Below are 21,326 nucleotides of genomic sequence, written 5' to 3' on the forward strand. Positions count from 1 at the left end.
CGGCCTGGCCCGAACCCAGGCCACATCCTGCTTACTTGGCACGTTGGCCAGGGCGGCCCAGGTGACGTAGACGGTGTAGAGGGTGATGAGGGACGCCTGCAGCAGCCCCGAGTGTGGCTGAGCCTCCTGCAAACACAACAGCAGCTGCTCAGGGTGGTCCTGGCCCCTCCAGTGGCACAGCCAGCAGCCTCCTGGGAGCCATCCTCACCTGGATCTTGGGCAGGATGGACACCACGGAGACGATGAGGCAGAGGAGGAGGTTGATGCTGATGAGGGCCTTGCCCTCGGTGCAGCCCTGGGGTTTGGTGTAGTAGACGTAGAGCAGCGCAATGGCTGTGATGGAGGCGGCGTAGAGGACAAAGGTGACGGTGCAGAGGGCTGGGGGGACAGGAGAAACACAGACCTGACTCACAGCACCCCCCAAATAAGGAACTAGACTGCCTTAGAGGAGCCCTCGAGAATTAGATAAGGGATGTAAACAAACATGAGGATGTAAACCAAGCTCTGTGCACCCACATAAAGAACAAACACTGCAGTTTTTGGTGGTGGAGCACAATGACCCTCTGCCTGCTCAAGAGCTGAGGTCGAGATGATAAAGAAAAGGACCAAAAAAGGACTTCCAGGAGGGGTGTGGCCATGTAGAGCAAACTAATGAATATGTATTAAGTAAGAGACAATATCTAATGAATATATAAACAGTGTGTGCAATAAAAAGCCCTGTCCATCAGCCCTTGGCACGCTGGTTTAGAGGAGCTCTCCTCCTGAACGAACAATGCCCTTTTCACCTCCTACAAATCGGTGATAAGAAGTTTGTTGGTGCCGCCTTTTGGTGTCACAGGGGGAGGAAACAAAAAGGAGAGCAGCTGGAGCAGAACCCCCCAGGCCTGGCCAGCCCTAGGGTGCAGCCAAAGCACCTGCTGTACCCACCTGCATACCAGCCCTTGGCGCTGCTCTCGCTCGCCTTGCGCAGCCACAGCTGGCTCCAGGAGTGGGCGAAGTCGATGAGGAGCACGAGCTGGACGAGGATGAAGAGGAAGGAGCCCACCACGCCGAAGTAAAACCAGACTTGAGAGCAGAGGGGAAAACCCCAGTTAGGAGCAGGGAAAGCGAGACCTGGGGGTGCAGGGCGGGGGCACAGCTCCTCACCCGAGGTGAAGGCCCCGTCGGGGATGTAGAAGGCGCCCACTGTGATCCCCACCAGCGCCAGGAACTTGAAGAACCAGAAGCTGCGGGAGGAGAGAGGAGGCACGGTCTGCATCCTGTGGGGGTCCCTCCCTCTCCCAGCCAGCCCCCCCTCTAAGGGAAGGGCACTCACCCGTTCTGCAGGGCGGCTCGGGGGTCCTTGCTGCTGCGCACACACACCATGAGCACGGCGAAGAGGAAGAAGAAGGAGGCCATGGCGAAGCCCATCCGATACACGGCCCTGTGGCCCAGGAAGCTCCTGCAGTTGACGTGGGTCTGCACCCCCAGCACGGACCCACTGCCCTCACAGAAGCCTGGGAGCTGAAACGGTGATGGCACAGGGTGAGCGTCGCCCCAGCACGCCCCGACACATCCCACCGGTGATTGAAGACTGGGGGAAGGTCCTGAAGAGCTACTGATTGTACTGAAGATCGGCTCCTGGATTGTGAAGCCCCCAAGGCTGCCCAGAGAGGCTGTGGCTGCCCCTGGATCCCTGGAAGTGTCCAAGGCCAGGTTGGACGGGGCTTGGAGCAACCTGGGCTGGTGGAAGGTGTCCCTGCCCATGGCAGAGGGTTGGGACCCCCTCTTAGAGATCCCTTCCAACCCAAACCATTCTGTGATTCCACAGTTCTGTAATTCCACACCCATTGCAAGCCCCGGTGGCACCAAAGATGAGCCAGACCATGATGCTCCAATGCCACTTGCTTGGGGACAGTGGTGGGATGACACAGCCAAAGCCACCCTGCAGGTCAGCGAAAAGCTGGGATGAACCCAGCCTTTCCCAAAAACCCAGCCCAGCAGCAGCAGCAGCTCAGCTGTCAGACCTCCCCTCCCTCCACCTGAAGTCACAGAATCACAGGATCAGCCAGGTTGGAAAAGACCTCTGAGATCATCGAGTCCAACCTGGGACCCAACCCCACCTTATCACCCAGACCACGGCCAGTCTGTGCTTAAACACCCCCCGTTCTGATTCAGCCTCACCAGGGGCTGAACTTCCTGCCAGTGACCTCCAGGAGTTCTTTACCTTGTGCAGCTCCTTCTCCACGCCGGGGATTATCATGATGATGGACACCAGAGTGCCAAGGAAGAGGAAGAAGGTGAAGAGGAGGCGGGAGATGGTGGAGTTCTTGGCTGAGGGGCAGCAGCCGCAGAGCAGGCACGGAGCAGAGCCACAGAGACAGGACACCTGCAACCAGAGCAGGGTGGGCATCAGGGGGAAGGCAGCTCGTCCTGCCGTCCTCCCCCTCCCCAGAGGCCACTCTGTAGGCAGGGAGGCCGAGGAACAACATCCCCAGGAGTCCATGGTGGGTCCTGAATTCCCAAATCCAGCGTGCCCTGCTCGGGGAGCTTCCATTGCCTGGGACCCAAGGAAATCCTGGCTGAACCAAAGCTCAGCAAAAGCAAACAACTTTCTCCCCATTCACAAGATAATTTCATTGATTTATTTTGCTTTGGTGTTTTCGTTTCTCCCCTTGGAACAGCCCTTCCCCCCCTGCCTTGCGCCTCCTAATTATGCCCTGCAAATCGATACTGATTAAAGATGGCTCGGTAGCAACTCAAAACACACATTTCTCGTTGTTAAAATCAGTGCAGGAAAAGGACAAGGCAGAACTCCAAAGCAGATGTGGAGCTGCTGTTGTGAGCAGGTCACTTCCCTCAGCAGGGGTGGGTCACAAAGGATCACTTTGGTGCCTCCAAACCGTTAGAGGTGGCTTTGATTTACTTTATTTGATTTGATTTTTATTTTATTGGGTCATCATTCGAGAAAAATCCCCTCCCTCCTGATTTATTCCTCTTCACCCCCATCCCAGCCCTCACAGCCCCACCCCACTGTGTGTGCTGAGCTCGTGGTACCCACAGGAGTCAGGGTGGGTCAGACAGTCCTTGCATCCCATGAAGACCCTCATTCCACCTCCCCAGGAGCTGCTCAAGGGGCAGAACTTTATGTTTTCCACTTGCAAGCCCATGAAAATGGCCTTCAATTAGAGATGGCTCCCTGTCAGCCTCATTAAATGCACCACGTGCACCAGAGTGCACTTAAAAGGCACCAGCCTTACTGTGCTTTCCCTTTCAAATTAAAAAAAAACCCAAACAAATAGAGAACAGCATCAAAAATGCCTTTTAATGCAGAATTCCTGCATCATTTCACCTGATGGAGCACAGCACCTCAGTGCACCATCCATCCATCCATCCATCCCTCCAGCTCCTCTCCCTTCAGTGCCAACTGAAACAAAAAGCATCAACCCCAGAACCCCTGAACCCGGCCAGGAAAATGGTGATCTTTGGTGCTGGTGAGGAAATTGTGAATTTGGGGGTTCAGCCCCATGTCCAAGCACCCCTGAAGAGCTGCAAGAGGTGCCAAGCTTTCCTCAGGGTCAGTGCAGGTGGAGGGGGGACACAGGAGTGAACTGAAGGGAAACCTTTGCTCCATGTGCAGCCTCCAAACCCTCTGGGTGACCCCTGGGACAGCTGCAGGGGATGAGCTGGGTTGGGTTGGGAGGGACCTCAAAGCTCATCTCATTCCACCCCCTGCCATGGGCAGGGACACCTTCCACCAGCCCAGGGTGCTCCAATTCCCGTCCAACCTGGCTTTGGACACTTCCAGGGATCCAGGGGCAGCCAGAGCTTCTCTGGGCAACCTGTGCCAGGGCCTGCCCACCCTCACAGGGAACAATTCCCTCCCAATATCCCATCTGTCCCTGCCCTCTGGCAGTGGGAAGCCATTCCCTGTGTCCTGTCTCTCCATCCCTTGTCCCCAGTCCCTCTCCAGCTCTCCTGGAGCCCCTTTAGGCCCTGCCAGGGGCTCTCAGGTGTCCCTGGATCCTTCTCTTCTCCAGGGGAACCCCCCCAGCTCTCCCAGCCTGGCTCCAGAGCAGAGGGGCTCCAGCCCTGGAGCATCTCCAGGGCCTCCTCTGGACTCTCTCCAGCAGGTTTTTGGGAGGTTTTTGGGAGCCTGCAGCATCCCTGGGGCCTGCTGGGGGTTTATTTTCAAGGATGACTCTTACACAGCCCAACTCCACAGCTGCATTTCAGCTTTCACAGGCCCTTCCAGCTGCTGAGGTAAGGGAAGTACAACATCCCCACCCCCCTGACCTGCTCCCTGGAGCAGTAACACCAGAGTCCTGTGCCACCAGGAGCCACAAAAACAGCTCCTGCTGCCCTTTCTGGTCACCCCCCTCAAAACCCCTTTGCAAGGAAGCAAAGGAACCCTCTGTGCCATGCACTGCTCCGACCTGCAGCCTGGGCACCTCCGTATTTACCCCCCCCCCCTTCATTTGAAAAGCAAGTGGGTTAAGAGCAAGAAACCCCTCCCAGGGTAAGCAACGCTGGGCACGCTCTGGTTCTCCTTCCAAAGGCTTTCAGAGGTGCCCATGAGTGTGAACAGGGCCCAGGGCCAAAGAGCAGGGTGGAGAAAGCTGAGCAGGGAAGTGGCTGCAGCAGTGAAGGGGTGGGTTAATGAGGAAGGGTTGGTTTTCAGCCGCTGCAGTTGAATGATTAACATCTCCAGTTTCACTATCGACTTCCTCATGACACCCAGCCCACCTCCAGTGTGACCCACGTGGAAGGGCCGCTCTGCTCCCTCCTGCCCTGGGGGATTCGAGGCAAGGCAGGGAAACACAACCCGGGCCCAGCTGCACCAAATCGGCTCCACCCGCCCACCCAGCCCAGCTGCACCAACATCAGCACCAACCCAAACCACCCACCCAGCTATACCAGCCCAATTACACCACCCCACGAGCTGCTGCCACCCTGGCAGTCCCAGGAACACAGAGGCTGAGTCACCCAACAGCAATGCCGAGCAACTGGTGACTATCCCCTGCCAAACTCATGACCCAGGCAGGTTAATCAGTACCAAACCCACAGCTCTTGGGAAGCTGGTGGCTCTCCCGCCTGGCAGGTGGCTTTGGGTGGGTGTCACGAGGCTGATTGTGGCCCATGAGGTGCCCAAACCACGTCCCAGCCCCCAGGGTTTGTGTTGGCCTTGGCAGCCTCTTGCTGGCAACCCCAAGCTTGTCCCCCCACGAAGGAAGGCAGCTCAGAAAAGTGACAGCTGTGGGCAGAGCCTGGGAAAATCACTGGAGAAGGATAAGTCACAGGAAAAGGGAATTTTTTTGCTGTGTGCTGCAAAGCTTTCCACTCAGGAGTGGACAACTTGTAGGATTTTATCAGGAAGGAAGAAACGGCTTGGAAATCTTGATGGTGCTGTGACTCAAATGCTGCAGGCAGAGCTGGAATTAGTTCAGATGTTCTTGTTAAAAATAAAATTAAAAAAAAAAATTACACGCATTGGGGGGGAGGGGGTTATTTGGTTTGTGTTTCTTCTGTCTCATGGTTCTTCAGAACTAAAACAGCCCTTGAGTCAACCACCTCCACCAGAAGGAGCAGGAGAATTAAATTCAACTTATATAGTCACTCTACTCTGTTATCACAGGCTGGGTAACAGATCAGGGTTTTTTTTTGGGGGGGGGGGAATCCATAATTAGGCCAGAAAACTCCACAGCCCTGCACTGGAGTAACTCCCAGCTTCCCCAGTACTTGTCCATGAGGAAAAGTTTGGAGTGTGTTACAGGGGGAGGCCTTGCAGCCCATCCTCCAACGGATCCCTCGTTTCCAAACCTCCTGCTCATTAAACCTCCAACACTTTGAGGTCAAGTTGCACAACAGGCCCCATTTCCAGGTTTCCAGGCCGGCAGTTCCCAGGCTGGTTCCACAGCCCTGCCTTGGCCCCGTGCCCACAGGTGAGGCACCCACAGGGCAGGCAGTGCCAGCAGGTGCTGTGTGACAGGGCACAGCACCTGGAACCAGCACACCCCCTGAGCATGGCAGGGCATCCCAAATCACACCCCCTGAGCACAGGACAACACCCCAAATCACACTCCCTGAGCACAGGACAACACCCCAAATCACACTCCCTGTGTCACCAGTCATGGCATCCCAAATCACACCCCCTGAGCACAGCAGGGCACCCCCAGTCACACTCCCTGAGCCTGCCCTGGCCCATGGCACCCCACACTGAGCCTCCAGCCCCCCCTCCAGCTCCTTCTCATCCCCTGTCCCCCAATTTGAGGCTCAGCAGTGAGGACCAGGCAGGGTCCCCAGCCCCTCGTTGCACCCCTCAGTATCAGGGCAGGGGGGCCAGGACCCCCCACTCCTCCAGGTGCAGCACCACCCTCCCCATTCCCCTCAACCATGACATTCCTAAGCCCCAGAGTTCTCTCTCCCGTGGACATCCCAGGGGTGCTGCGGGATGCCCTGCTCTGGGTAACCCCCCCATGCCCCAGGAATGCACTGAGGGGGGTCCCCTGCCTCCAAAGGGCATCCCGGGGGTCCCCTGCACCCCCCCCCATATACAGGGGTGCATCCCCCAGGGGTCCCCTGCACCCCCCACCTACACGGGGCGCATCCTCGGGGGGGTTCCCTGCTTCTCCCGGGTCACCCTCCTGGCATCCCTTGGACCCCTCTGCCCCGGGATGTCCCTCCGTCCTCCCCGGGCCTTTCCCGGACCCTCCTGCGGACCCGCAGCCACCGCAGCTCCCCCTCCCCGGGCCGCGCCCTCCGCTGCGGCACCGCAACCCCCCCGGACCCCGCGACCCCCGCTCCGGGCGGGCACTCACGCAGCTGAGCAGGGAGCAGACCCCGAGACAGGCCCCCATTGTGCTGCTGCTGCCGCTCCTGCTCCTGTTCCCGGCTCCTGTTCCCGGCTCCTGTTCCCGGCTCCCCGCTCCCCTCCGCCGGCTCCGCGCTCGGCTCCGCCCGGACCGGCCGCACCTCCCTCGGGGCGGCCCTTACGGCGGCGGGGAGGGGAAAGGAGGGAGGATCCGGGCCCCTCCCGGCCTCAGGGGGGCCCCTTTATTGGTTATCCATCCCCCCGCTCCGTCCTCACTCTATCCCCCTCCATCCCCCTCCGGATCCTCCATCCCTGGTTACCGCCGAGGGGACTCCACGGACACCACGAGCTCGGGCCGGGCCGGGGGCTCTGGGACACCCCCAGGGCTGGGAGGGATGGGTGGGGGCCCAGTCGGGGCTCAAAGCAGCCCACGGGAAGGGGTCATGGAAAGCCAGAATGGTTTGGGTTGGAAAAGGACCTTAAATCCCATCTCTTTCCCACCCCCTGCCTTGGGCAGGGACACCTCCCACTAGCCCAGGTTGCTCCAATTCCTGTCCAACCTGGCCTTGGACAATTCCAGGGATCCAGGGGCAGCCACAGCTTCTCTGGGCAACCTGTGCCAGGGCCTGCCCTGCGGAGCTGTGCCCAGTTCTGGACTCTCCAGGACGAGAGAGACATGGACATACTGGAGAGAGTCCAACCAAGGCCACGATGGAGCATCCTGTGTGTGAGGAAAGGCTGAAAGGCTGGGACTGACCAGCCTGGAGAAGGCTCAGGGGGATCTTATCAATGGATATAAATACCTGAAGGGAACGTGTCATCTGGGCACGGTCCTGGGAAGTGGCTCTGGATGGCCCTGCTTGAGCAGGGAATTGGACCAGGTGGACTCCAGAGGTGCCTTCCAGCCTCAGCCCTGGGGTGGTGGATGTGCTGGAGCTGGTGGATGTGCTGACCTTGCAGGACCTCCTCTGGATGGCAGCATGATCCCCCGCTGTATCAGCCACCCTTCCCAGCTTGGTGTCAGCTTGCTGAGCTTACACTGCCCCGTTACCCAGACCATTAATTAAATTAATTAATCATTAATTAAACTGGACTGGAACCAGAACAGACCTCTGGGGTAGAACTCTGGTCACTGGCATCCAACTGGACTTTGTGCCACTGCAGGACCAAAGTATGTCCAATTTGCTTAAGTATCCCCTGACCTGATCCTCTTCCATCAAGGGTTCTGTCTTCCTTGCTCCAGCCTTTCCTCATGGGATCTCTGACCCTCTGGGACCTGCTGTTCCTGAAGATCAGCCTGGCAAGTAAAGAGCCAAAAGCATCATTCAGTCCCTGCTCCTGCAGCACCAGGTTTCCCATCTTGTAGAACAAGGTATGTTCTCCCTGGTCTTCCCTTTGTCTCCTATAGGAGCCCTTCTTGCTGGATTTGACACCACCAGCTCCCAGAAGTCCCAGCAGCTCCCAGCAGACCCACCAGTTCAGGCCTTCCCATCACTCCCAGCATTCCCACCAGCATCAGCAATCTCACCAGCCTGAACCCAACTCCCCCTGCAGGGCCAGACCCTCAGTGAGGGGGGCTGAGGGCGGCAGGCAAAAGTTTTCCCTGCTCTTCCTGCCCAGCCAGGGCCTGGCACATCCCCCCCACCCCCAGAGCAGGAGGTGCTGCTCTGTCTCTGACATGAATAATTCAGGTCCTGAGATAACCCGGGATGTGCCAGCCCACTTCCAGACCCTAAATTTAGCCAGCAGCAAAGTACATCAGTATGTGGCAGCGACAGGCTTGGGGGCACAGGGCTGGGGCAGCACGTCCCCTGTGTCCTTCAGGAGGAGGAGGAGGGTGTCACACTTCTTGCTCCAGACAGAGGTAAAGCTCCGGGGTTTGGCTCCCGATCAGCAGGTGGCACAAATTAATAAAAGCCTTTCTGGGCCTCTGTGGGCTCCCAAAAGCTGCTGGCTCGGCACGGTCCTGCAACAGGAGAGGTCAGCACCCAAAAGCTCCTCTCTGATCACAGCTGAGGTCTCGGGTTTCTCCTCCTTTCCGGAGGCTCCGGGGTGTGTGCAGGGACACCCCGCCCCGGGCACGGGCCTGGCAGCCTCGGGGGCAGGATGGACTGACCCCCCCGCGGGTGGGGGTGGGCATTCTGGCAGCTGCCATCTCCTCCTGGCTGGATATCAGAGCCCTGTGACATCGGCAGCAGGAATGTCCCTCAGTCCCTGTCCCTCGGAAGGGGTGAATTGGCCGGACGGGTATTTGTCCCCTTGGTCCTGCTTGTCCCCTCGCAGGCACGTGAGCCCGCTGGTCTGCCAGGAGCAGGAATCCTCCCCTGGACCCTGGAGGGGCCACTGTTCCCCCGACACTGTCCCCTGGTCCCTTTGATGATGCCACCAGATGGCAGTGCCGGAGTGACACCGGGGACGGTGACCGGGCTCGGTCCCTGCCCTCTCCCGGCTGCCAGGGGGGGTAAAGGGCTCCCAAACTCCTCACGGGGGTGTCCCCACGCCTGGCTTTTGCTGGTGAGCAGAGGCCACCCCACCGCCGCCACCAACCCTCGACATCCCCTTCTCGGGAGGGGGTTTGTGGCCGGTGGGATCTGCCCTGGGTCCTGCGATGTGACAGCGATGTGACAACAATGCCACAGGTGACAGAGCTCTGACAGCCCCCGCGCACCACAGGACAGGCTGGTTTTCCATCATCCTGCACTCGGGGGAAGATGAGGACTGGGAGATGCTGCTGGAGCCCGGGGATATGGGGCTGCCTCCAGCCATCCCAAAACACAATCCCCTGGCCCGTGTCCTACTTCTGGGAGCATCCTTGTCCGTGTATCCCCATAAAACACCTTCATTTCCCTCTGCCTCCCCACTCTGTTCCTTCTCCTGCCTCACTCAGCACCCCCAAGGCACGAGGGGACACCTCCCCTCTCCCATGAGGGGGGTCAAGGACACCATTTCTGCCCACCCCGGGGGGGATTATAGGGCTGGGGGGAGCGGGGCCAGGAGCAGCTTGGCAGGGGTGCCCTCCCACCCTGGAGAACAAATGCTCTCGTGTGACTGGATCTGGGACAATTCCAGCTTAGCCGTGGCCGCAGCCAGCAGGGCTCCTGCTGCTCCCGAGCCCTGCAATTCATGGATAAACCCACATTACAGCAATTAATAGTAATTAATGATCAATTCTGGGGTTGGAAAAGCAACTGAATTCATCGAGGACCTCGTCTCCAGAGCGTTGTCTGGTGCAGGCAAACACACAAGGTGTGTGTTTTGGGGTGATGGTTTGGGGTTTGCAACCCCCAGACGAGAAGGGAGACAGGCACAAAGCCAGTCTGGGATGGGAAGGATGAATGCAGAAGTCCTGGGATTGAAGGATGTCCCTTCCCCCTTGTCCAGGGATGCCTTTGAGGCGGGGAATTAGTTTTCCACTAAGCCCCTCTGTAATAAACACAGACACAGGAGCAACGGGCAATTGCTTGGCCTTTAATTACACACAGAGGGAGGGTGTTCAGGGTCACTGGATCCTGGATTCAGAGCCAGTGGAAATGAGGGGGAGGATTTTCAGGGGGGATATTGCAGGAACCTGCAGAACTTCTGTGCCTGAGCTCCTTCTATGGTCCCTTTCGTTGACCAGGACCCTCCTTTCCTCCCACACCATCAGAACATCTCAAATCATAGAATCACAGGATCACAGAACATCCTGAGCTGGAAGGGACTTACAAGGACCATCCATTCCAACTCCTGGCCCTGCACAGACACCACAACCATCCCACCCTGTCCCTCAGAGCGTTGTCCAAATATTCCTTGAGCTCTGGCAGCCTTGGGGCTGTGCCCACTGCCCTGGGCAGCCTGTGCATCAACCCTTGAGAACAACCCAACAAAGGAGACCCATGGAGACCCAGAAAACCCTCTGAGTTTACTGATGGGGTTCCCACCCACTGGCATTGCTTCTGGAAAACCCACTGAGCAACTGAGACCGTCTTCAAGGACCTTCTGCCAGTGTCTTAAAGGCCAGTGGGGTGATGCAGAGCTTGTCATCACGCTGGGGTCTTCTCCTCAAATCCTCACAGCCAGGAGGGTGAAGAGCCACCCTGTGTCCTTGAAGCCTGATTTTATCCTGGGCTCAGGGATGCAGGGACTGGCAGGAAAAGCTGCAGCATTTCCCTGCTGAGCTCGGACAGATGCTGTTTGTCTCTCTCTCAGCAGTGGCCAGACACCTGGCTGCTGATGGATGGGAGTGTCACACCAGAGATTCTGTGCTCTCACAACCGCTGGGTCTCTCATGAGGTGGAAAATTTGAGGGGTTACTCTGCTGTGAACTCCATTCTGTCCCCGAGGTACCAGGATATGAATCAACAGAGCTGGTGGGGTAGGGAGGCTGGAGGAGGAAGCAGGGTGAGACCTTGATCTGAAGGTGTCCTTGATCCACCTGGCAGGAGGGGCTGGCTCTTCCCTTCCCTTCCCATCCTGCAGCCCTGCTACTCCAGGGTGCTCCTGTTTCCACGCCCTGGATTTGAGCTCCTCGATTTCCTTTCCTGGCTCCCAAAGCCTTTCTCCAAACTCCATCAGGAGACCCTCCCTGAGCTCTTCTAGGAATTTTCCATCTCTCCTGGTCAACAGGACATCCCAGAAAGCACAGCCCGGCCAGGGCAGTGCCAGTGGAATGGTCAGTTCGGGATGCCCGCGTTAAAGCACGGGCGGTTCGTTTTCAGCCTTTAATGACTCTCCCGCTCGGAGAAACGGCTAATGAGCCGTGGGGATCCAATTAGATGTCTCTAGCCGGCCTTTCACCTCCTTCTTGCCTTTCAAAACCCGAAATAAAAAACCCCCACAAAGTCCCGGCACGAAGACAATTAGATCAGTGTCTGACTAATGAGTCCATGGCTCTGGAGGAAATATCCACCTGCGACAGCACGAACTGAGCTGCACCCAACAGCTCAGGCAGCCCTGTTCCCCCCCTTAGCACACGTTTTGTGGGGTGTGGATGAGCCCACGTGGTGCCTCCCGGGATTTTGGGATGGCCCCTCGCACCCCGTGCTTCCCCCAACGCCCGGAGCCGCTGAGCTGTTCTTTACTGGGCTCAGCACCGAGCCCAGCTTTTACACCGCGTTTTTCCAGGAGCAGGGAACGCTAACGAACTCCAGATGCTCCAGAAGGGCGGGAAGACCCCAGGAAACCTCTGGGTGGCGGAGGAACGAGGCCATCGAGGCGGGGACAAGCGACGAGATGCCACGGCGGAGCATCAAAGCAGCGGCGAGGAACCGCTCACCGGGGTGGGGATGTGACACTGCGGGGCGACAGATGCCACCAGCAGGGCCCTGGCGGTGCCCCCCTCGGTGCTGGCAGCCCCCACGGCCCGGCGTGGCTGCGGCAGCGCTGCCCCACGTGGCCCTGCCGAGCAGATTTTGCTTAGCTGCCTGCGCTATATTTAGCTGCCTGTAAAAGGGGTTAGCGAGCAGCGCTGGAGCCAGTGGCACAGCTAAGAATGTCAACGTAAGAGCAGCCAGGGATAAAAAAAGCCCGGCCCCGGCGCTGGGAGCTTTGCACAAATCCCTCTGGTTGCAGGCAGGCAGGCAGGCAGGCAGGCAGGGCTGCAGGCAGCACCTCCATCCCCCCATGCCGTGGCACTGGGAGATGGATACCCGCTGTCCACACGGCTGGTGATTTGCTGCGGTGATTTTGGGGCTGATCTGGGCTGTTTGCAGCATCCTGGTGCTCAGCTGGGCCCCGAGGGGCTGCGTGGCGTGGGGAGCAAACCCAAAACCCACGGAGGCACCACGTGGGATCTTCCACACCCCGCAAAGGGTCTGCAAAGCGGGGACAGGACTCGCCCGTGGGCACAGCTCAGTTTCTGCCTCTCCTGCCAAATTTGGGTGTTTCCAGCAGAGCCACGAGCTCATTAAGCAGGGCCTGAAATCTGGAGGGTTTGGTTAAATCCCTGAGTTTTGGGTCAGGTGTCCCATTCTGTGGACAGTGTTAGGCAGGAGGGACAACCTGTTCCCCCAAGCTGGGAGGTGTTTGTGAGGCTCCCACATCCACAGCCAGGCACCTGGAAGTTCCTGGAGCATGAGAAATGGATTGGAGCACTTCCTTTTTTTTTTTTTTTTTTTTTTTTTTTTTTTTTTTTTTTTTTTTTTTTTTTTTTTTTTTTTTTTTTTTTTTTTTTTTTTTTTTTTTTTTTTTTTTTTTTTTTTTTTTTTTTTTTTTTTTTTTTGCCAATGAGCAGCATTCTTGGGCTCCTTGCTTCGTGTTCACTTAACTCAAACATACCTTTCCTCCAAAACTCACCTCCCCACCCTGCTCTGGTCTCCTAAATCAAGAACTGGGCAAATCCCACCACGTCCCAGCTCTTCCCAACCCTCCTGTGCAGTCCTGAGCTGTCCTGACCTTGCCTGTGCAAATCAAGCTCCTGCCCCAAACCCCTCAGATTTAAGCCAATATTGGAGTCAATGCACACAGAAGGAGATTTCCAGAACTGGAGCTGTTTTGTCCCAGAAATAATTTACACTTTCTGCTGCTCCACTGGGGCAGGTGATGAATATTTCGGTTGTTGGGCCCCGAGAGCGGCTGAGTCATTGAACGGGGACCTTGTTTCCACAGCTCCTGTGATGAACTGGCAGCAGGATGAGCCCCAGGCTGGGACTGCATCTGGCTGTGGGATCTACCTCACCTTTGGGTCAGGAAAGAGCTCCTGCTGCAGCAACAACAGCAAAAAACAATCGTGGTTTTTTCGGTGGAAATTTTCCATCCTGCTGGGGAACGGCGAGGCTTTGCAGATGAGCTGCAATGACCTGTGCAACTCGTTGCAGGTGATCAAGCTGCCCTGGCAGCGTGAAATAGGACATGGAAACGGGGAAAGCAGCTCCTGTGCTGTCCCCCGTGGAAGGATGTGCGGGGGGAATCTCCCAGACCTCCAGCACAGGGTGCCCCTGGGGGCAGGTGGTGCTGGAGAGTTGATGTGCCCTGCGAAGGGCAGGGCAGTGCACTTGGATCCAGATAGCTGAGATCCAGATGCTGTGACCTCAGTGTCTCCCGTGGAGGTGGCACAGGGGCGTCCAGGCTCTCAGAGGTGTCCAGGCTCCCGTCTCAGTGTGACACTCCAGCCTTCCCTGGGAGGTGTTTGCTGCCATTTCCCCTCTCGTTTTAAATCCTCCAGGCACTGAGATGCTCTCACTGCCTTTGGCCCCTGAGATCTCACGGGCAGGAAGGTTTTTTTTTCCCATGGGATGTGCATGTTTTCTGCAGATCCATCCATCTCTCTGGGACTGCCCCCCACCCCTCAGGAGTGGCCTCGAGGCCGTGTCCTGCTCGTGCTCATGGAAAAAGTCTCAGTTCCCCAGCCAGGGAAGCACCTGCAGGTCCCCAAACCCTGTGACCTGTCCCAAAATAGCACCTCAACAGAGGGACTGACGCAGCCCCTCATCTCAGGAATAATCTTTCCTCCACGTCACCTGTGTCCCCAGCGGGGAACTGGGGTCTTATCCAGGCTGCAAACGGGAAAGACACGTCTAAAAGAGGAACAGCAAAGGGCTGCTCTCCCTCAGCAGTGACTTTTAACCCAGATCTGAGCCTGCAGTGCTGGGCAGGAGGGTGGAAAACAGCCCCTTTCCTTCCCTGCTGCCCTCCCCGGGCAGGGGGTGCTGCCTCCACCCCCAGCCCTGCTCGAGGGTAGGGGGGTGTTAATGGCTCTCCTGCTCCAGGGGGATAAAGCAGCCAGGCAGCAGCAGGAGAAAGAGAACAGACTCTCCTAAGCCCATTTTCTCCCTGTTCTCGATCATGTTTTTTAGGAGAAAATAGGATTTAGAGCGGGTGGCAGAGCAGGGAGCGTTCTGAGCCCATCATCGCTTGCTTCATCTCCCTGGTGGACAAAGTAGGGACCCTCACAATGCTTGGGAGAGGGTGGATGGTTTATTTTAGGTATCCCATCAACAGGGATGCTCATCCTGCTGGGAACATCCTGGGAAGAGGATGTCAACATCTGCAAAGCCCCAGCGCAGGAGCTGAAAGAGCAGAGGGAGAGCAGAGAAGCTGCACTGGTTCAGCACCAGGCACAGCAGCACTGCCCCGGGCCAACTCCCCACGAGTGCTGCCTGATAAGGGAATAATTTTCCCCTTTCCTGGGTCTTTGCATCCCTGGAGCTCGTGTGAGCTCCAGCTGGGAGGTCTGGGCTGCTCACGCTCACCGTCAGGATGCAGCAGGCTCAGAGGGGTTATTCCATGTCAGCAATGCACTGGTGGGACACGGAGGGGCTCACACACCTCCTGTGAGCCTCATTTTCCCCAACTCCTCTACCCCAGCCATCCCCAGAGGATCGCACTGCCAGAGGGCAGCGTTCAGCCTGGGTGGAAATGAGCCTGCAGCTCCCCCTGAGCTCCCCCGGAGCACCCCGGGAGCCACCCAGGAGCTGGAGAAAGGCAGAACCGCCCCAGGGTGGCTCCCCCAACGCCCATGGGTTTTCCCCTCTTCCCTTCCCCATCCCAGCGTCTCCTCCCTTGCTCCCGGGAGCAGAGGGATGGCAGAGGGGGCTGGCAGCCGTCCCCACCCCCCCACTGCCCGCGACAGCCGGTGTCACATCCGATCAGGTGCCAGGCAGGATAAACATCGCGGCTGCTCGGCCCGAGACTGCTCTGGAGAGGGGAGACAGTCAAGGAGAAAGCGGAGCGTGAGGAGCTAAAAATAGCGGCTGGCGAAGGCTCCGCTCCCCGGCGGCCGCGCGGGAGCTGCCACCGCCCGTCACACGCGTGAGCGAACAGGGGCACAGCGTCCCTCCCGCTGCCTCCTGGGGACGGGGGAGATGCTACCCCTCCACCCCACCCCCTGAGCTGTTCGGGCAGGGGGTCCCGGAGGGGTGAGACCAGCGGTGTCCTGCCTGCTCGGGAGGGTCTTGTCCCTGTCCGTGGAGAGGCACGGCCGGATCTGCCCTGCTGGTGGGAGCATCGCCCTTCCCGGGTCAACATCGCCCTTCCCGGGTCGGCAACATCTGCTCCGGGAGCTGAGTGCAAGGCTGGGGGACACGTTCCCAAATTCCTGGCTCTGGCCAAGCTCCTCTCCTTGCCGAAGGGGAGGGGTGATGCTCAGCGCCCGGAGCAAGGTGCCCGTCCTGCCCCTCCCCTTCGGCAAGGACAGGAGGGATGGGCAGAGTCAGGAATTTGGGAACGTGCCCCTCAAGCCGTTCCCAAATTGATGATCCCAAATGAGGATGCACTCCCTCATGGGAGCTGAATCCCAGTGCAGGGACTAGAGGGCAGGGACCACATCACCCAGTGTGGGGGGAGAGGGTTTCTCCCGAAAGCACACCCCACTCCCCCAGCCGTGGGGACATCCACCCTCAGGGCCAGGAGGGACATTTTGGAGCAAACCCACTGTGGGAATGCTGATGGAAGCCCTGGGAGGTGGTTGCTGGTCCTGTGTGCAAATTCCAGTTGAATTTCATTCCCACTGTGCTCACGGCTGCCTCCCCCACCTCAGGGTGGGAACCCCCATCCCACACCCTCGGCATTAGCCGTGTCCCCCCCGAGGGTGACACCGGTGCCAGGCCAGGAGCAGCTGGTGGCATCTCCTCCGTGCCCAGCGTCCTTCCAGCGGGGACAGTCCTTGTGCCAGGCACAGCGTGGGGCCGGGACATGATCCACTGAATTTACCAGCCGGATCCAGGGTCTGCCAGCCCCCCACCGCCCTCCCCTCACCCTCCACACACCGCAGGGGTGCAGAGCCACACGTTTTGTCGTTATTTTTTGGCGCCTGGCAATTGTTTTTGGCCGCACTAAACGCTCGGGGAGCCGTGTGTGCTGGGGCCGAGCTGTCCCGGTGGGCGAGCTGAGCCCCCTCAGCCCATCCCCCGTGGGATTCCCTCCACAGGGCTGCAGCCGGGGACCTGAATTCAGAAGAAATTTGGGGGGGGGGGTCGCCCTTTTCCCCGAGCGCTGCTGATGCCCCACGCCGGGCTGGAGACCCCACTGGGGCAGAGTCAGTGTGGGGGGAGATGGGTGTCACAGCCCCTTCCTCCCCTGTCCCAGCGCGGGGGGACGCGGGGACACGGCAGCCCGGGGGGTGTTTGGGGGCGGCCCCGGCGGCGGGGGGAGCGCGGGGGGGCGGCGGGCGGGGCTGGTGGAGGGTCCCCCCCGCGCCGAGCGGGGGCCGGGCCGGGCGGGAGCGGCGGCGCTGGGCGGGAGGCGGCGGCGGCGGCGGCGGCGGCTCGGCCCCGGGTGCCCCAGGGCCGCCTGGAGCCCGAGGCTTCCCCGCGGCTCCTACCGAGCGCCGAGCATCCTTCCTGCCTTCCTTCCTTCCTTCCTTTCCTGCCTGCCTTCCCCGGGCCGCCCGACTGGCACCGGCACCGGCATCACCGCCGGCACAGCATCAGGATCCACACGGACACCGCCACCGGCGTCAGCATCGACACGGGCACCCCCACCAACACCGGCACCGACACCAGAATCGGCATCAACACCATCCCCGGGATCAGCACCGACCCCGGCACCGACCCCAGCACCGTCCCCGGTACCAACATCAACAGCCGCGCCGGTGTCGCCGCCGCCACCAGGTGAGCGCTGGCGGGCGGCGGGTGCAGGTGCCGTGCTGGCACCGAGGCCCTGGGCCACGGCGGGGGCTGCCCCGTGCTCGTGGGGGCTGGGGAACAGGTGCCCCCCGTGGGGATGGGGTGCCCACCCCGGGAAAGGAGCGCCAGCCCTGGACACCTCCCTGGTGGAGAGGCAGGAGGGGCAGCAGATGGACACCCACCGCCTCGGGGGGCAGGGGGTTTGGGGGGGATGAGAGTCTGGGGCAGCTGCACAGGGTGGCTGAGCAGGGCAGGGAGCGTCTCTCGAGGGCTCGGGGGGTCTGCCCATCCCACCGGGGGCTGGGGGCTCTGGGGAGGATTTGGGGGAGCAGTGGTCAGGCACCAAGCAAGGCACACCTGTCTCAGGGTGGGCGCTTCGGATCAACCCCCACGGTGGCACCTCTGTCCCTCCCCTGGCACCCACCCCTTGTCCTCTCCTCCTTGGCAGGTCCGGGGGTCACCACTGCCCCCCTCCACCTTTCACCCTGCCCTGTCCTTATCTCAGCGACCGCGACTCTTCCCCTCCTCCCCCAGCTCCAGCTCCAGCCTTCGGCTTCCCGGATTAGAGCTTCCCGGATGATGTGGGGCCCGGAGAGCCGAGGGGTCCCCAGGCAGTGCCAGCTGAGAACCGCTCGGTGCAGGGGACACACTCGTCTGGTGCTTCCCCCCGGGGCGGCATCCTGTCGGCAGGAAAGGGCTTCCCCCGGGGACAACTCCTCCTCCCCGCCTTCAGGGCATCATTTTGGCAGGTTGCCCCTGCAGATGCTTGGAGCGGGTCCCTTTGGTCCCCGGAGCTGGCTCCTGTCCCCCTGGCTGCGTGGCAGTGCCACGGGGGAGGTGGCAGAGGCAGGATGTCCTGTGCTCACCCCGAATGCTCCCAGCCTGTGACCTTGGGGTGTCCACCAGGGGACACCTCCGTCCGTCCCTGCTGTCACAGGGGGCTCCTCCAGGGATGTCCCTGTGGGCACGGCCTGGCAGGAGGGGTACAGTGGGGGGTGGAATGGACATTGTCTCTCTGTCTCCACCCTTTATCTGCTCAGCACCATCTCTCTCCCCCCCCCCCCAAAAAAAAAAAAAAAAACAAACAAAAAAAGAAGGTTTTGGAGGTGAAATGGAGACAGCTGAGCCAGGTTCACACTTTTTTAGATTGGGGGGCAGTCACAACACTTCTCCCCAGACTGGGATGCTGGGAGGCAGAGGGGGAGGCAGCTGGAGCTGGAGGTGCTCAGTGGGAGGTTGTTGGGGTTTGGTCACAGCCACTTTCAGGGGAAACCTTGGGGTTCATCTCCTGGGTGAGCCAGAGAAGCTCTGTCAGCCTTTCCTGCCCTGGCCTGTGCTCCCTCACAGGACAGGGCGCTCCAGGGCCCTGGGGGGACGTGGCACCATGGACAGGACGGGGACACTGCCCTGCTCTGCCCTTGGCTCCTCGGGCAGGTGTTTCTGCCACCTGACTCAGCCCCAGGGGTGTTGAATCTGGCTCTGCTCCCTCAGGGCTGGGCATTTCAAGCCATGCCCCTGATCCCAGGGTGCCTGCACGGATTCCAGGGTGCCTGCACGGATTTCTTCCCTCCTTGGCTTTTGGTCCCATCCCTTCCATCTCCCTGGGAGCTGAGTGGGTGTCAGTGGGTGGTGGGGAAAGTGCTGTGACAGCCACCACGCTGGAGAATGCTGATGATGCTCCCAGGATCTGTGCAGGGACGGAGGGAAACAGCTGGGCTGCCTCCATTCAGGGTCTCTCCACTCCTGGTGAGTGGATGCTGCCTGGAGAGCACAGGGTGCCCGGGAAGTTTCCCACCTCCTCTTCCTGGGATGAGTGGCAGTGGGAAGGAGACAATCTGCCAGCATCCAGGGGCCCGGGGGAAGCACATGCCTGGGGCTCCCCGGGGAGCCGGAGGTACCAGCTGCTGCTCGTGGCCTGGAAAGCTTTCAGCTGGCTCTGCTCCCCGAAATTAATGAGTTGTCTGGGTGCCTGCACGTATCCTGCCTCCTCCGAATCCAGTGCCGCTCCCTCAGGGCACCCTGCTGCCCTCTCAGCCCTTCCCAGCCGGACCGTGGTCCCCTCCAGGTGCCACCAGTGGCAGGTGGAGGAGAGGCACCTTGCGCTGGCAGATAAGGCTCCTGCAGCGCCCGGCTGAGCCCGAGGCCGTCCCGCTGCATTCCAGAAATTCCTGGTGGCTCTGCCACAAAGCCCGCGGTGGCACCCAGGCCAGGATGTGCTTGGTGGCACCCGGCTGGCCCCCCGTGCCCCCAGCAGCCCACAGCATCCTCACGGCTCCTTGGGTTTCCCTTGGCACGAATCCCTGTGCCACCCACAGGCTTGGCAGGCTCGAGGATGTTCCAGTCCCAGTCCCAGCAGCTCAGACCGGTTCCCTCAGCTCCCACCAGGGATGCTCAGGCTGGAGCAGGGGATGAAAAGCCGTTTGGGGAGGAGGGAGCCTGAAACTGCCGAAGAATTACAGGGATGGAGGTGTGGGCAACGTGTTTGTTATGCAAAATTCCAGTTTGTGGCGTCTTGGAGCAGTTAAGTGACAATTGCAGAGGGAGCTCCATTACCAGGGCTCCATCATCCTGATTCCCTCCCTTTGGATCACCTCCTGTTTCCCTCCCTCACTCCAAGATCAGGGCTGGTTGATCCCTGGTGCCAGGTCCCTCTCCAGGGGGCTGAGGGGGTTTCCATCCCCCTCATGTCAAAGGGGCTGTTGAGTTTCCCCTTGGACTCAAAAAGGACCCAAATGCAGTGGAAGGGACTGAGGAGTGTGGGGGAGAGGGACTCCCACAGCACCCCAAACTCCCCAGAGAAACTCCTGCTCTCCTCCCACCACACCAGTTTACCTTTAATCAGTTAATGAAAGGTAATTAACTGATGGGGGCGGAGGTGGGGATGCTCTGGAAGAGATCACAGCTGGCAAATGCCTGGCTGGCCTGGGAGTGGCTGGAGCAGCTTCCATCACTCCCTGGGATGTGGCAGGATTTCTCCCTGCATCCCTCCTTGCTAAGCTCCCATCCCTTCCTGGTATTCAGGGAGATTCCTCCCTCCCTCCATCCTTCCCTCAGACGTGGTGGAATCCCTCCCTGCACCCTTCCCTGGGATGTGGGGGGATCCCTTCCTGCATCCCTCCCTGCATCCTTCCCTGGGATGTGGGGGGATCCCTGGCTGGAAATCCTCCTTCCCTGTCTGGGATGTTGTGGGGTCCCTCCCTGGGCTGTCTCCATCCCTCCCTGGGATGCAGGACAGCATCTCCCACCTGGGAGCTCTGGGATCCCCATCCTGCTCCTGACGGGCAGGGGCTGGGTGGGGTCAGGGGAACTTCTCTTTAAGGAACGATCCCCATCCCCCCCCAACCCACTGTGGGATGAGGGTCTCTCCCACTGCTGGTGCTGAGCTGGGTCACGGAGCTGCCAGCACTGCCAGCCCTCGGGATTCGCCCCGTTCCCACAGGAAACATCCACAGCTGGAATATCACCCGTGATTTTGGGGAGTTCTTCATTCCCCCGGTGCCGCCGAGCAGGGAGGGCTGTGCCACGGGGTGGACCTTCCTGCTGTCCCAGGGACGCTCCCACTCCAATGTTTTGCCCGGCCCACCTGTCAGAGCCGGCGGAGGGGGTTGACGGCTCTTTCCTCAGGGATATCCTATTGCAAGGCAGCATTCCCGGAGCCCTCCCCGCATCCCTGCCCGGGGACCTCCCCCCTCCCACCCGCGGGGAGCAGGAACCCCGCTCCGTGCGCTGGTAAAAGCCAGAAGTGCTTGTTTTTAGCCCAAAGTGATGGAAACGGTCCCCGGGGGGGGAGAATTGGGAACTCAGGGGAGAGTGGGAGGGATGGGAATCAGCGATGTAAGCTGGGCTGGGAGCCCCAGGAGGGAGGAGAGGAGGAGCTGGGATTTGGCCATTCCCTCTCTGAGTGAGGGAGCTAGCAGAGTTGAGGTCATCCAGGTTATCCATCCCCTCTCCAGTGCTGGTTATTTGGGATGCAGGATGAAGCCTGGCAGTGCTGC

The 21,326-nt window shown here is 59.7% G+C and overlaps 1 protein-coding gene across 1 annotated transcript in view; it reads right to left on the bottom strand.

The window, feature by feature from the left end:
* Positions 1–19,927, bottom strand: part of SERINC2 (serine incorporator 2) — a 24,009-nt gene extending 4,082 nt beyond the window's left edge. Inside the window, exons 1-8 of the mRNA XM_027899288.1 lie at positions 19,923–19,927; positions 6,798–6,897; positions 2,207–2,368; positions 1,316–1,503; positions 1,147–1,226; positions 928–1,065; positions 209–378; positions 36–126 (exon numbers count right to left, since the gene is read on the bottom strand). Of these exons, the coding sequence (XP_027755089.1) occupies positions 36–126; positions 209–378; positions 928–1,065; positions 1,147–1,226; positions 1,316–1,503; positions 2,207–2,368; positions 6,798–6,836 (868 nt within the window). The 5' untranslated portion in view covers positions 6,837–6,897; positions 19,923–19,927. The remainder of the gene's footprint in view (positions 1–35; positions 127–208; positions 379–927; positions 1,066–1,146; positions 1,227–1,315; positions 1,504–2,206; positions 2,369–6,797; positions 6,898–19,922) is intronic.
* Between the last annotated feature and the right edge of the window lie 1,399 nt (positions 19,928–21,326).

This window comes from Empidonax traillii, unplaced genomic scaffold (assembly GCF_003031625.1).
Source record: "Empidonax traillii isolate 1590-97213 ecotype Southwest subspecies unplaced genomic scaffold, ASM303162v1 scaffold654:size409090, whole genome shotgun sequence".
NCBI lineage: Eukaryota > Metazoa > Chordata > Aves > Passeriformes > Tyrannidae > Empidonax > Empidonax traillii.